The 16,030-nt window shown below is 49.1% G+C and overlaps 2 protein-coding genes across 2 annotated transcripts in view; both read right to left on the reverse strand.

Moving 5' to 3' along the window:
• The window catches only part of Tspear (thrombospondin type laminin G domain and EAR repeats), a 114,992-nt gene that overhangs the window by 51,954 nt on the left and 47,008 nt on the right, over positions 1–16,030 (reverse strand). The gene's annotated exons all lie outside the window — the stretch shown is intronic.
• Positions 11,644–12,315, reverse strand: LOC122101302 (keratin-associated protein 10-3-like). Its single transcript, XM_042671658.1, has one exon. It carries the CDS (start codon positions 12,313–12,315, stop codon positions 11,644–11,646), a length of 672 nt encoding a protein of 223 aa, XP_042527592.1.

Consider the following 16,030-nt stretch of genomic DNA (forward strand, 5'->3'; position numbering starts at 1 on the left):
TTCTTCTAGAGGGCAGCTTTTCAGTGGGTTTGTATGGAGGGTGGGGAGCATGAGGGTCTCAGTCACACAGAGGACCCCAGAGACGTGAAAATGACAGCACCTCTGCCATCCGAGGCCCGGCACAGAAAGAAAGCCCTCCAGGCTCCAGAAAGAGATGGACACCCAACTTTCACGTTGCAGGCTGGGATCTGCAGTACACGAAGTCCCGGAAAGCTCCACTGTCGGTGGGAAATACTGGAATCCCCGGGGTCCCTGGCCCCGGTCCACGGCCACCGGCCCCCAGCCCCCGGCCCGCCCAGAGCGAGGGAGGTAACAGCGTCCAGATCTCACGGCCACAAGAGCTGTGGAGCGCACACAGCCCCCGCACAGGACACAGCCAGAGGAAGGCAACCCCAACGCGGGGAGAGCGCCACGCGGTCCTGGCTGGTGACACAGAACCTGCGCCCGGACCCCAGCTCCCCACACCACTGTGCCGCAGCTGAGAGCTGACAGCACACAGTCCTGAATGCACCGCCACGGCCACCTGAACCCACCTCCCCAAAGGGCCTGCGCACACACCCTCCGCACCCACACTACCGCGCTGTGTACACCGCCGGGCGTCCGCCGGGCGTCCGCCGGGCACAGCGTGGCGTGGTCTCACTGCACCTTCTCGGCCAGCTCTGTGCTCAGCAGACACTCGGGAATCCGCCAAGATGGCGCCCGTGTCCGCCAAGGCTGTCACTGCTCAGAGAGGAACTCTGTGTGGCTGGGCACACCACGGTCCACACTCAGTGCTGGACTCCGGCTTGTGGTGTTGCATGCCAGCTTGCACAAACAGCACTGTGCACGGGTTTTGGCACGGTCATAAGTTCTCATTTCTCTAGACTAAATACCCGTGCATGGGGGCTGGGTCTACGCCGCTGCGTGCTGAGCTTCACAGACACTGCCACGCGGCCTCCTGATGGCCAGGCCGTCTTGCGGTTGTCCAGCAGGCTCCGAGAGTCCGGCTGCTGGCATCCCTGCCAGCACGCAAGGGCCTTGTTTTCTTCGTGGCCTGGGCCATTGGAGCAGGTGCACTTGGTTCTCACGGCCGGGCTGGGTGCTCCTCCTGATGGCCGGCGATGTGCTGGTTTCCCTAACGTGTCCCTTTCCCAGAAGGTTCTGTGGCGGCAGCCCTTCACTCGCTCCACAGGGCCCCACATCCTTCTTCGTGATTGACATGCAGCCCTCGGCGTCAGCCACTGGAACGGGCGTGTGGAGTCATGGTTTGGATACAGCTACTTTGTTCAGTTTGTCACACATTTTCTACTGGGCTCGGTCTGGCTTTTTGTGATTTTGACCGTATTTTAGCAAACAGAAGAGTTTAATATTGATGAAGTCGATTAGTCAGCCTTTCTTTCCTTTTATGGCATGTGTGAATTCTGTCTTAGCGCAGGACCATAGAATGTGACCTGCTGTGGCTCATGCCTGTAATCCTACCTACCCAGGAGGCTGTGATCTGAGGATCACAGTTCAGAGCCAGCCTGGCAGGAAAGTCCATGAGACGCTTATCTCCAATGAACCCCCAAAATCCAGCACTAGAGCTGTGGCTCAAGTGGTAGAAACCAGCTTTGAGCAAAAACAGCTCAGGGAGAGTGCCCAGACCCCGAGTTCAAGCTCTAGTACTGCCCTCACACACACAAATAAGCAGCACAGTTTTTCCCCTAAAGAGCAAACATTTCTCCCTTGTGTGTTTAGGCCAGTGGCCAGTCTTTAGCTTTTCCGTTAAGTATGAGGCGTGAGATGTGTAATGCTCACCTTTCTTCTCTTCCCTCCCTCCCACCACAGAGGCCCCCGGAGGTCAGGACTGGTCTTGTTGGGTGTGGCATCAATTAGCCACCCACCAGCCCCTGATTCCTCATATCTCAGTCCATCTTTCCTTCTGGGTTTTCGTGGTTCATATCAACATTGTCACATTTTATGGTAGTGTAAATCAGACGTTTTAACATTAAACCATCAGGGCTGGAAATGTGGCTTAGTGGTAGAGTGCTGGCCTCTCACCCATGAATCCCTGGATTTGACTCTTCAGTACCACATACACAGAAATCAATTCAAGTGGCGCTGTGGCTCAAGTGGTAGAGTGCTAGCCTTGAGCCAAAGAAGCCCTGGGACAGAGCTCAGGCCCAGAGTTTAAGGCCCAGGGCTGGAAGAAAAACTAAAACACCAAACCCCACTGCTTCCTACAGAACACAGGAATAGCACTGACTGGCTGCTTTTGCTGTTTTCAATTCCCATCCTTCTACCCTCTATTCTTGAGGCCAACCAGGTCCCCTGCCAGACACACTGACTGTGCCTTCCAGAAGGTGGCTTTCTGTTTCCTTCCTGGTCTTGTCTCTCTGGCAGCCCTTTGTGGGCTGTGGGACGGCAGGGAGGCCTGCAGCTCCAGGCCTGTCCTTAGCGGACAGCCTTCTGAATTGGACCCCTGGAGTGATGTCAGCCATGAGTCTTCCGCCCTCTCCTCTTCCTCTTCCTCCTCCTCTTCCTCCCTGTTTCCTCTCCTCCTCCTCTTCCTCTTTCTGCTTCTTTGGCAGATGGTCCATCTCTTTTTGCTTTAGGTTATTTTTTTCAGGGAGGGTCTTGAGTTTTGGCCAGGGCTGACTTTGGATGGCCATACTGCTACCTACAGCCTCTCAAACAGCTGTGTCACAGGCCTGCACAGCTGCACCCAGCCTGCTGATGCAGATGGATTCTCACATTGTGGAAGGCTGTCCTTGAACATTGATCTCCACCTTCCAAGGAGCTGGGAGGCATGGGCCACCACCAGCCACCAGTCTTTGTGAAATGCTTTGTACCAAGTTACACAGTAATCTGATCCATGTGTTCCTTCTTTATAAATAACAAATCACCGCGACGACACATTGGGGACTGCCGGGGTCCCAGAGGCACAGGGGGCTGCCTGCAGATCACCCACACAGAAGCCGCCTGGTCATGGACAGTGTGGACCTGACAGCTTCGACAGAGGCAGAGACAGAAGAGAATTACACAGAGCCACCACCACCCAGCCCCGCCCGCAACCACCCCAACTGAACTCGGATTGCAACAGCAACTGACGACCTACACCACACAGATACAACTAGCTCCAGGGTGAGTACCCCACAGGGGACAGTGTATCCCTCAAGGGAGACCAGAGCTGGAGAGAATCCCCAGACCCTGACCCAGACTTCCTACCCCAACACCCAGACCATAGGACCCACTAAAACTAGGAACTGTTCGAGAGCTCCACCAGCCCGTGGAACATCCTCCGCTGGCCAGGCTAGAGCAAGAGCACCCCTGGAAGGGAGCTTAAGTGCCCAAGCTAGGAACAGCACCCCTGGGTCAAGACAACCAACAGTAGAAGAAATTTGAACCGTGTACCTCAGGCTGCATAACCTAGGTGGTATACACAGCAGCACAGGCCCAACCGGCGCTCCAGGCGGGGGGCTGGAACCAGGCTTGGGGATCCGGTGCCTGAACAACACAACCAACTCCTCCCAACTGAAGTCAAAAGCTGAGCATACGCCTAAGCAGAGGGGAGAAAAACAGGGAACTGCACCCCCTGGGAAGCACGCCTGCGACAACAAAAGACCTGGAGGGCCAGGACAAGAGAAGCCCAAACCCCACCAAAACCCCACCCATATACCCTAGGCTGGGAATTGGGCAACACAGGCTGCCAGCACCTAATAGTAGGCAGGAGCTCAGGCTGATAAGGCGGCTCAGCAGTAGAGTGATAGTCTTGTATGCACGAGGCCCTGGATCTGACTCGTCAGCATCACATAAGCAAAAAGGGTCAGAAGTGGTGCTGTGGCTCAAATAGTAGGGTGCCAGCCTTGAGCTGGAGAGCTGAGGGACAACACCCAAACCTAGAGTTCAAGCCCACAACCAGCCCAAAACAAAGAAACAAAAAAAATCAGAAGCCCATAGCATTCTCCAGCATCTGGGAGAGTGCATACAGAGCATCCGATCTTGCCAAGAGCACCCGTAGAAGCAAACACGAGCAGTCTAGGCTACTCAACCCTTCCAAAGGTGTGAATTGCCAGCAATCTACAGCAGAAAGCCAAGAATCCTAATTAGGTCAGACCAGCAACTGGAGGTAGGCCCCCAACAGAGCCCAGATCAGGCACAGAATCTCTCTACCAATACAGAATCAGCAACCAAGCAAAGACAGACACACCAAAACAAAATTGCAGATTAGTCTCCTAAACCCCCATGGGAAAATCACAGAGAAAAATTACAAGGTTTATCGCCACCCAGGATAGCAAGCTATCCTCAATAGCCAGCAGCCACGCCGGGGAGAGCCCCAGTGGGAGCAAAGCAGGAATGGAAGACAAAAGCTACATCCAAGGGTTGCTGGAGGCAATGACTCAAGAAATAAAGTGAGAAATAGATCAGAAATTGAAAGAGCACAAGTATGAACTATTAAAAGACATTCAGGATATCAAGCAGGAGATGCATGCAAAAATAGAAGCTGCACAGACCTCAATAAGAAGTGAGATAAATGCCAAATTAGAGGTAATACGTACCTCATTAAGAGGTGAGATCAGTACTATGAGAACCAACATTGAATCCATAAAGGAATCCATTTCCTCCATGCAAACCACAATAGAAGCCACGGTCAACAGAGTGAATGAAATGGAAAGTAGAGTGTCAGATACAGAAGACAGAATACACCAACTGGACCAAAAAGTGACAGATATGGAAAAATCACTCAAATTAAGCCAAAGGGAAACTCAAGAGCAAGCAGATAATGCCAAGAAACTTAACCTTCGAATAATTGGAGTGGATGAAGGTGAGGAATTTCAGAGCAAGGGAATGCAACACCTATTCAACAAGATAGTCGGTGAAATTTTTCCCCACCTCAAAAAAGAATATCTTACCTACATAACAGAAGCATATAGAACACCCAACAAGCAAGTTCCCAGGAGAAACACTTCTAGACACAGTATAGTAAAAATGATAGATCTGAATAATAAGGAAACAATCTTGCATGCAGCAAAAATGAAGAAGGAGCTATACTACAACGGGAAAAAAATTAGAATCACTGCAGATCTCTCCATACAAACACTGAATGCAAGAAAGGCCTGGGAAAGCACCACACGAGCCCTGAGAGCCGATAACTGCCAACCCAGACTGATATACCCGGCAAAGCTAGCATTCACATTTGATGGAGAACTGAAAATTTTTAATAGCAAAGAAAAACTAAATGAATACATAAACATTAAGCCAGCATTACAAATAATTCTAAGAGGGGGGACACAACCTGAAGAAAGCAACCAGGAACTGGGATCTGCCCCAGACAGGCATTACTCAAAGTCTAACTGAGCAAGCACAGGAGGAAAGGAAAGAAGAAAAACTTAGGAAAACGGAATGGCAGGGACAACAATGCATCTCTCTATACTTTCTCTTAATATTAATGGGCTTAATTCGTCAATCCAAAGGAAAAGAACTGCAGACTGAATCAGAAAACAAGACCCATCCATCTGTTGCCCTCAGGAGACCCACCTTTCAGCCAAACATAGAAACAAATTCAGAGTAAAGGGTTGGAAAAAGATCTACCAATCAAATGCCCACAGTAAGAAAACAGGTGTAGCTATTCTGATATCTGACAAAATAAACTTTTCATTAAAATCAGTACAGAAAGAAGAACGGACACTACATATTAATAAAGGGAACAATCCAAGAGGAGGATATTACCATCATCAACTTATATGCCCCAAATATCGGTGCACCCAGATATGTTAAACAAATGCTCTCAAACTTACAGAATAAAATAGATCCCAATACGATAATACTAGGAGACTTTAACACACCACTCTCACCTAAGGACAGGTCTACCAACCAGAGGATTGGCAAAGAAGCTACCGAATTAAGTGAGGCCATACTTCAAGCGGAATTAACTGAAATCTACCGAGTATTTCACCCTAATACAACACAGTACACATTCTTCTCAGCAGCTCATGGAACTTTCTCCAAAATAGACCATATCATAGTTCCTGCAAGGAACTTAAGCAAATACAAAGGGATCAACATAATCCCCTGTATCCTATCTGACCACAGTGGAATCAAGCTAGCTCTCATAACAAAGCATACCCCAGAAATTTCTCTAATACATGGAAATTGAACAGCACACTCCTTAGCAATGCCTGGGTAACAGAACAGATCAGAGAAGAAGTAAAACATTTCCTACAACTCAATGAAAATGAAAACACCTCACAAAGAAACTTGTGGGACACAGCAAAAGCAGTCCTGAGGGGCAAATTTATTGCCCTCAGTGCCCACTTCAAGAGAATAGAGACAGACCAAGTAAATAATCTCATGTTGCAATTAAAACAGCTAGAAAAACAAGAAAAAATGGAACCTAAAGTTACTAGACGAAGCCAGATAACCAAATTAAGAGCAGAGATTAACCAATTAGAAAATCAGAAAATTATAGCCAAAATAAACCAAACAAAAAGCTGGTTCTTTGAAAAAATAAACAAAATTGATGGTCCGTTGGCAAGATTAATTAAAAAAAGAAGAGAGGAAACCCATATTAACAGGATTAGGGATGCCACGGGAAAAATCACAACACGTACCCAACATATCCAAACAATTCTCACGGACTACTTTCAAAAGTTATACTCTCTAAAGGAAGAAAACCTGGCAAAAATGGATGCATTTTTAGAGAAATACAAGTTGCCCAAACTGAGCAAAGAAGAAGCAAACCAATTAAATAAGCCAATATCCTACAACGAGATACAGGAAGCTATCAAAAGTCTTCCAACAAAAAAAAAGCCCAGGACCAGATGGATTCACAGCAGAATTCTATAAGACCTTTAAAGAAGAACTAACATCCATACTCCTCAAGCTCTTCAGAGAAACAGAGAAGGAGGGAGCTATCCCAAACTCATTCTATGAAGCCAATATCACACTCATCCCCACACCAGGCAAAGACCCAACCAAAAAGGAGAATTACAGGCCAATTTCCCTGATGAACACAGATGCAAACATCCTTAACAAGATTCTAGCTAACAGAATCCAGAAACACATAAACTATGACCAGGTAGGTTTCATCCCAGAGATGTAGGGATGGTTGAACATACGTAAGTCAATAAATGTAATCCAACACATCAACAGAGCCAAAGTCAAGAATCACATGATTATTGCCACAGATGCAGAAAAGGCCTTTGATAAAATTCAACATTCATTCATGCTAAAAGCTCTGGAGAAAATAGGAATAGAAGGAACATTTCTAAAAACAATAAAAACCATTTATAACAGACCAATAGCCAATATTATACTTAATGGGGAAAAGCTACAACCAATTCTCCTAAAATCAGGAACAAGGCAAGGATGCCCACTGTCTCCACTCCTCTTCAATATAGTCCTGGAACCCTTAGCCATGGCAATAAGGCAAGAAAAAGACATTAAAGGGATCCGCATAGGGAAAGAAGTTAAACTATCCCTTTTTGCAGACGACATGATACTATACCTTCACGATCCCAAAAAACTCCATCCCCAAACTCTTAGAAATCATAAATCACTTCCCCAAAGTAGCAGGATACAAAATCAAACCACAAAAGTCAGTTGCCTTCCTGTTCACTACAATGAACAAGAAGAGAGGGAAATAAAGGGAGCAACCCCATTTACAATTACCTCCCAAAAAACAAAATATTTAGGAATTAACCTAACCAAAGACATAAAGGAACTATTTAATGAAAACTATAAAAAGTTAAAGAAAGAAATTTCAGAAGACACTAGGAAATGGAAAGACCTCCCATGCTCTTGGATAGGCCGACTTAATATAGTAAAGATGGTAATACTTGCAAAATTAATATACAAATTCAATGTAATTCCTATTAAAATCCAAATGACATACATCACTGAAATACAGAAAACAGTCCAAAAATTCATATGGAACAACAAAAGACCTAGAATAGCCAAAACAATTCTAGGGGATAAAGACAATATGGGAGGGATATCCATGCCTAACTTCAAACTCTACGACAGAGCTATAAAAACAAAGACAGCATGGTACTGGCACAAAAACAGACCCGAAGACCAATGGAACAGAATAGAAGATCCAGAAACAAATCTACAGGCCTACAGCCAGCTGATATTCCACAAAGGAGCCAAAGACATACAATGGAAGAAACACAGCCTCTTCAACCACTGGTGCTGGGAAAACTAGGCGGCCACATGCAGAAAACTAAAAGTGGACCCCAGCCTAACACTATGCACCAACATCAACTCAAAATGGATTAAAGACCTTAACATCAAACCTGAATCTCTGAAACTACTGCAGGACAGAGTAGGAGAGACACTTGAACTAATAGGCACAAGAAGGAACTTCCTGAACAGAGTCCCAGGGTCACAACAAATTGGAGAGAGACTCGACAAATGGGATTACCTTAAAATTAAAAGCTTCTGCACAGCTATATCTATCGCAACCAAGCTAGAAAGACAACCAACTAATTGGGAAAAAATATTTACCAGCAATATATCAGACAAGGGGTTAACATCCTGTATATACAGGGAACGCAAGAAACTAATCCTTCCCAAACCTAACAAACCAATTACTAAATGGGCAAGGGAACTAAAGAGGGACTTCTCAAATGAAGAAATAAAAATGGCAAAGAAACACATGAGGAAATGTGCATCATCCCTGGTGGTGAAGGAAATGCAAATAAAGACAACCCTAAGATACCACCTTACCCCAGTCAGAATGTCCCACATCCACAAATCAGCCAACGACAAATGCTGGAGGGGATGTGGAGAAAGAGGAACCTTTTACACTGCTGGTGGGAATGTACACTTATACAACCACTTTGGAAAGCAGTCTGGAGGGTCCTCAGAAAGCTAAATATTGACCTCCCTTATGACTCAGTCACACCATGTCTAGGCATCTACCCTGAACAACAGGAACCAATATACAAGGACACATGCACCTCTATATTTATTGCAGCACTGTTCACAATAGCTAGGATATGGAAACAACCCAGATGTCCCACCACAGATGAATGGATCCAAAAATTGTGGTATCTATACACAATGGAATATTATGCAGCAATTAGAAATGACAAAATAATGGCATTTGCAGGGAAATGGATGGAGGTAGAAGGAATCATGTTGAGCGAGGTAAGCCAAGAGCAAAGAGACAAATGGTACATGGTCTTCCTGATAAGTGGATGCTAAATCCAAAATGTTAGATGATGTGACAAAATTAACAGGACTTAAGAAACAAAGAACTTCCACTCATCTGGTTGAACCACTACTAAATATCCCCATGCTGCTGATCACATGTATGGTGCATAACATGTATACACCGTTATGTTATAGACTGTGATAGACAGTTTGCTCCAGGAAAGTTAGAATGAACTTGTGACTTTAAATGAACATCATTATTCTAGAATACTGTGAAATTCGGGAAATTATGGAATCACTTATTCACAATAAAAAAAAAAAAAGAACCTCGGGGAAGGGAGGGAGGGAAGGGATGGTAGGGGGAAAACAATGGAGGAGGTAACAATGTTCAATAGGAAGTGTACTCATTACCTTACTCATGTAACTGTAACCCTCTGTATAGTATCTTTACAATAAAAAATAAAATAAAATAAAAAAAGAACAAATCACAAATGGTAACTTGGAGTTGAGTTGTGTAGATTCCCAGAGTATCCATCGGTACTACCACATTCCTTCCTTTTCCTGTTGTATTGATTGACTCTCCAGGACTGAGCTAGCCTTGCATTCCTGGGGAAAGCCAGCCCTGTCGTAACACATTATCCTGCTGCATAGTTTTCTGAAATGCCCTAGGTTTGGACTTCAGTGTATTGATGAATCACCCCTACCCCGCGTGTGGGAGGAGCTGTGTAGAACCATCATTCTTTTCATCTTTGAACATTTTCATAGACTTCTCTAATGGACAACATGGACCTACTGGTTTCTTGGTTGGAGCGATTTTAAGTTGAAATCAAGAAAGAAACTACAGGGAGGAAAAGAGATGTCAGAGAAAATATTTGCAAGAGACACGTGTGGTAAAGCTGCTACCCATAATTACAAAGACCTTTTAACACTCAATGATAAGAAAACAACCTGAACCAAAAATAAACAAGGGTGGATAAACACTTTGCCACAGAAGACACACAGGTGGCTGAGAGGTGCATGCAAAGATGCTCCATCACTTGATAAGTGCACATTAAGTAACCACTTGACACAAGTACACAGCTATTCGAGTGCCCAAAATCCAAAACTGACAGCAGCAAATGTGGGCGAGTGTGGCACGGTGGTGGACCCACTCCTGGGGGAATGAGAAATAGTGCTGCCACCTCCCAAGACAGCCCTGTTCACCCACCCATCCTTCCTTTCTTCCTTCCTTCCTGCCTGCCTGCCTGCCTGCCTGCCTTCCTGCTTTCTCTCTGTCTTTCCTTCCCTTCCTTCCTTTCTTTCTCCTTCCCTCCTTCCCTCCCTCCTCTCACCTCTCTTGTACCAGGGCAAGCATCCCAGTAGCCTATAACACCCTCGAACAAAGTAACCCCCACAGGATTGCAACACACACAAGAGCCACCATGTGAAGGTCCCACTAAAATCCACCAATTACTGAAAAGAAGAAAACATGGGGAAAGTGTCACCAATCACAGACATGTCACCGAGCAGCTCCCACTGATGTCCAACCAGCTCAGATTTGTCATCCAGCAGTGCCCATTATCTTCTATGCACTCAGAATTAGAAAAACAAAACAAATTAAGCATATTAAACAAAAACAAGGAAGGTCCTTTAAAATAACCTAAGACACAAGTTGGGAGCCAGTGGCTCTTGCGTGTAATCCTAGCTATGCAGGAGGCTGACATCTGAGGATCATGGTTCAAAGCCAACTTGGGCAGGAAAGTTCTAGCAATTCATCACCAGTTAATCAGGGGGGACAGTGATCAGGCCCTGAATTCAAGTCCCTGGACCTGAACAAATAATAAAGCCAAATGATGCAACACACAGACGCTGAGAGACCAGCCCATCTGAGGTGGGGTGATGTCCACAGGAGAACGTTCTAGAGAACTGAAGAGTTCATCACACCCAGCGGGAGGCCCGGCGTGCGGGCGGCTGACACAGCTGCACTGGCCTGAGCCGCCAGCCCTGTGTGGGCTTTAATTAAGGTGCAGGTGCAGACATGCTACTTCCCCAGATGTGTGGCAGGGTCCCGGGACATTTGCTCTGTGAGGCCTGCCCAGTTCTGTTGGCACTGCCAGGACGAATGTCCCCTCTGCTGGACACCGCAGCAGGACGGGCCAGGCACCCGGCAGCGGTGGCCCAGCCTCCGCCAGCAGCACTCGCGTTGGGTCACTGCTCAGTGGCCAGGGGTGACTGTGAGTGGCGGGGTCTCACAGGGCAGCTCCCCTTGGAGTAGACGTGGCCCTGAGTCCCACCTTTGTTCCTAGAGGCCGTGGCCTGCGAGCTGACGTCCGCTCAAACCCCAACAAGGAGAGCAGGAGATGTGGTGATCTGTGAGTTTATTGATAATGTTGGCAGTCAAGGTGATGTGAGGTGGAGCAGAGGAGGGGGGAGGAAGGAGAGAACAGGGAGGAGGGAGAGGATGATCAGGTCAGCTCAGTGGACAGCTAGGGCACCTCTGCATGTCTTCATGATAGGGAAAGGCCCACTGTCCCCGGGCCGTGCCCATCAGCAGCTGCACTGGCCTGGGGAGCCGCCACAGCAGGCCTGGCGGGAGCAGGCAGGGCGGCACAGCAGGGACATGCACGAGGCCGCCGGGCGGCAGCAGCCGGGCTGGCAGCAGGGGGCACAGCAGGAGGAGGTGGGCACGCAGCAGGCGGGCCTGCACATGGGCCTGCACAGCAGGGACACGCTGGAGGACGGCGCGCAGGGCGGGCAGGGGCGGCAGCAGGGCTGGCAGCTGGACGGCTGGCAGCAGCAGGAGGAAGCCCCACAGCACACAGGCTCACAGCACACAGGTCTGCAGCACACGGGTCTGCAGCACACAGGCTCACAGCACACGGGCCTGCAGCACATGGGCTCACAGCACATGGGCCTGCAGCACACAGGCACGCAGCAGGACGGCTGGCCGGCTGAGCAGGGGCAGCAGCAGGGCTGGCAGCTAGACGGCTGGCAGCAGGAGGGTGTGCAGCAGCTGGCGCAGACGGACTGGCAGCAGGGGCTGGACGCACAGCCCGCTGGGGAGCAGAGGAAGGTGAGGCAGGGGGCGGGGGCGCAGCCGCGGGGCTGGCAGCAGCTGGGGGCGCCGCAGGGCTCGCAGCAGCTCTCTGGGCAGTCGTCCACCTGCCAGGAGGCGTGGGTGCAGGCGTCGGAGCAGACGGACATGGTGGAGGCGGCCATGGCGGCGGGGCTGGGAGGAGCGGGAGGTGTGAGTGTGTGAGTGTGTGAGGGAAGCACTCAGAGGTCAGCATTTATACACCGCTGAGCTGTTGTGTTGTCTCCGCTGGGGCTCCGTGAGTCCTTCCTCTTCCTGGTTGTGTGTCGGCTCTTGTTTGTGTTTGTGGTTCTCTGCAGCTCCGTGGCAGCTGCTCGTTTGTGGCTGAGCTGCACCACGTCTGTGCTGGTCTGAGCCGTGGGCCAGCTCCACCCACCCCACAGGGAAGCGTGGGGGGGGGAGGGAGGGAGCGGGGAGGGGTGGGACCAGAGCTGGGGGGGTAGCGGGAGGGGGGGGAGCGGGTCAGGGGGAATTGCGGTCGAGTGGAAGTGGGGCCGGGAGTTAGCAAAGCCGAGGGAGAAGTGGGGGTGGGGGCGGGGGGGGAGGGGAGCAGGGCCAGGGAGAAGTGCGGCCAGGGGGAAAGCAGGGCCGGGGAAAGCGCGGCTGAGGGGGAGAAGCGCGGCCGGGGGGAAGCACGGCCAGGGCAGCCCCCGTTGCCCGCGGTACCGAGTGACCAGCAGGTCTGGTTGTGGAGACCCTGTCTTCTGTCTCTTTGGTCACTGTGCCCTGTGTCTACTTCCTGAGGGCCGGGCCGCTTGCGGTTGTCCAGCAGGCTCCGAGAGTCCGGCTGCTGGCATCCCTGCCAGCACGCAAGGGCCCTGTTGGTTTCTTCGTGGCCTGGGCCATTGGAGCAGGTGCGCTTGGTTCTCACAGCCGGGCTGGGCGCTCTTTCTGATGGCCGGCGATGTGCTGGTTTCCCTAAAGTGCCCCTTTTCCAGATGGTTCTGTGGCGGCAGTCCTTCACTCGCTCCACAGGGCCCCACATCCTCCTTCGTGGTTGACAGCAGCCCTGGGCATCAGCCACTGGAACGGGCGTGCGGAGTCATGGTTTGGATACAGCTACTTTGGTCACACATTTTCTACTGGACTGGGTCTGGCTTTTTGTGATTTTGACCGTATTTTAGCAAACAGAAGAGTTTAATATTAATGAAGTCGATTAGTCAGCCTTTCTTTCCTTTTATGGCATGTGTGAATTCTGTCTTAGCGCAGGACCATAGAATGTGACCTGCTGTGGCTCACGCCTGTAGTCCTACCTACCCAGGAGGCTGTGATCTGAGGATCACAGTTCAGAGCCAGCCTGGCAGGAAAGTCCATGAGACGCTTATCTCCAATGAACCCCCAAAATCCAGCACTAGAGCTGTGGCTCAAGTGGTAGAAACCAGCTTTGAGCAAAAACAGCTCAGGGAGAGTGCCCAGACCCCAAGTTCAAGCTCTAGTACTGCCCTCACACACACAAATAAGCAGCACAGTTTTTCCCCTAAAGAGCAAACATTTCTCCCTTGTGTGTTTAGGCCAGTGGCCAGTCTTTAGCTTTTCCGTTAAGTATGAGGTGTGAGATGTGTAATGCTCACCTTTCTTCTCTTCCCTCCCTCCCACCACAGAGGCCCCCGGAGGTCAGGACTGGTCTTGTTGGGTGTGGCATCAATTAGCCACCCACCAGCCCCTGATTCCTCATATCTCAGTCCATCTCTTCCTTCTGGGTTTTTGTGATTCATATCAACATTGTCACATTTTATTGTCGTGTAAATCAGATGTTTTAACATTAAAACATCAGGGCTGGAAATGTGGCTTAGTGGTAGAGTGCTGGCCTCACAAACATGAATCCCTGGATTTGATTCCTCAGTACCACATACACAGAACTCAATTCAAGTGGCGCTGTGGCTCAAGTGGTAGAGTACTGGCCTTGAGCCAAAGAAGCCCTGGGACAGAGCTCAGGCCCAGAGTTTAAGGCCCAGGGCTGGAAGAAAAACTAAAACACCAAACCCCACTGCTTCCTACAGAACACTGGAATAGCACCGACCGGCTGCTTTTGCTGTTTTCAGTTCCCATCCTTCCACCCTCTATTCTTGAGGCCAACCAGGTTCCCTGCCAGAGACACAGACTGTGCCTTCCAGAAGGTGGCTTTCTGTTTCCTTCCTGGTCTTGTCTCTCTGGCAGCCCTTTGTGGGCTGTGGGACGGCAGGGAGGCCTGCAGCTCCAGGCCTGTCCTTAGCGGACAGCCTTCTGAATTGGACCCCTGGAGTGATGTCAGCCATGAGTCTTCCTCCCTCTTCCCTTCCTCTTCCTCCTCCTCTTCCTTCCTGTTTCCCCTTCTCCTCCTCTTCCTCTTTCTGCTTCTTTGGCAGATGGCCCATCTTATTTTGCTTTAGGTTATATTTTCAGGGAGGGTCTTGAGTTTTGGCCAGGGCTGACTTTGGATGGCCATACTGCTACCTACAGCCTCTCAAACAGCTGTGTCACAGGTCTGCACAGCTGCACCCAGCCTGCTGATGCAGATGGATTCTCACATTGTGGAAGGCTGTCCTTGAACATTGATCTCCACCTTCCAAGGAGCTGGGAGGCATGGGCCACCACCGGCCGCCAGTCTTTGTGAAATGCTTTGTACCAAGTTACAGAGTAAACGGATCCATGTGTTCCTACTTTATAAAGAAAAGATCACAAATGGTGACTTGGTGTTGAGTTCTGTAGCTTCCCAGAGTATCCATCCATACTACCACATTCTTTCCTTTTCGGGTTGTATTGATTGATTCTCCAGGACTGAGCTAGCCTTGCATTCCTGGGGAAAGCCAGCCCTGTCGTAACACATTATCCTGCTGCATAGTTTTCTGAAATGCCCTAGGTTTGGACTTCAGTGTATTGATGTCCCCTTCCCCCCCCACCCCCCGCGTTATATAGAACCATCATTCTTTTTATCTTTGAAATTTTCATAGACTTCTCTAATGGACAATTTGGACCTTGTTGGAGCGATTTTAAGTTGAAATCAAGAAAGAAATCACTTGAAGGAAAGAGATGTCAGAGAAAATATTTGCAAGAGACACGTGTGGTAAAGCTGCTACCCATAATTACAAAGACCTTTTAAGAAGTATAAGAAAACAACCTGAACCAAAAATAAACAAGGGTGGATAAACACTTTGCCACAGAAGACACACAGGTGGCTGAGAGGTGCATGCAAAGATGCTCCATCACTTGATAAGTGCACATTAAGTAACCACTTGACACAAGTACACAGCTATTCGAGTGCCCAAAATCCAAAACTGACAGCAGCAAATGTGGGCAAGAGTGTGGCACGGTGGTGGACCCGCTCCTGGGGGAATGAGAAATAGTGCTGCCACCTCCCAAGACAGCCCCGTTCACCCACCCATCCTTCCTTCCTTCCTTCCTTCCTTCCTTCCTTCCTTCCTTCCTTCCTTCCTTCCTTCCTTCCTTCTTTCCTTCCTGCCTTCCTTCCTTCCTGCATGCCTGCCTGCCTGCCTTTTTCTCTGTCTTTCCCTCCCTTCCTTCCTTTTTTTCTCCTTCCCTCCTTCCATCCCTCCTCCCACCTCTCTTGTACCAGGGCAAGCATCCCAGTAGCCTATAACACCCTCGAACAAAGTAACCCAACAGGATTACAACACACACGAGAGCCACCATGTGAAGGTCCCACTAAAATCCACCAATTACTGAAGAGAAGAAAACATGGGGAAAGTGTCCACCAATCACAGACGTGTCACCGAGCAGCTCCCACTGATGTCCACCTACCTCCGATTTGTCACCCAGCAGTGCCCATTATATTCCACATGCTCCAGAATTAGAAAAACAAAACAAATTAAGCATATTAAACAAAAACAAGGAAGGTCCTTT

The sequence above is a fragment of the Dipodomys spectabilis genome, unplaced genomic scaffold, assembly GCF_019054845.1.
Source record: "Dipodomys spectabilis isolate Male_0828 unplaced genomic scaffold, ASM1905484v1 ptg000652l, whole genome shotgun sequence".
In the NCBI taxonomy this organism is placed as follows: domain Eukaryota; kingdom Metazoa; phylum Chordata; class Mammalia; order Rodentia; family Heteromyidae; genus Dipodomys; species Dipodomys spectabilis.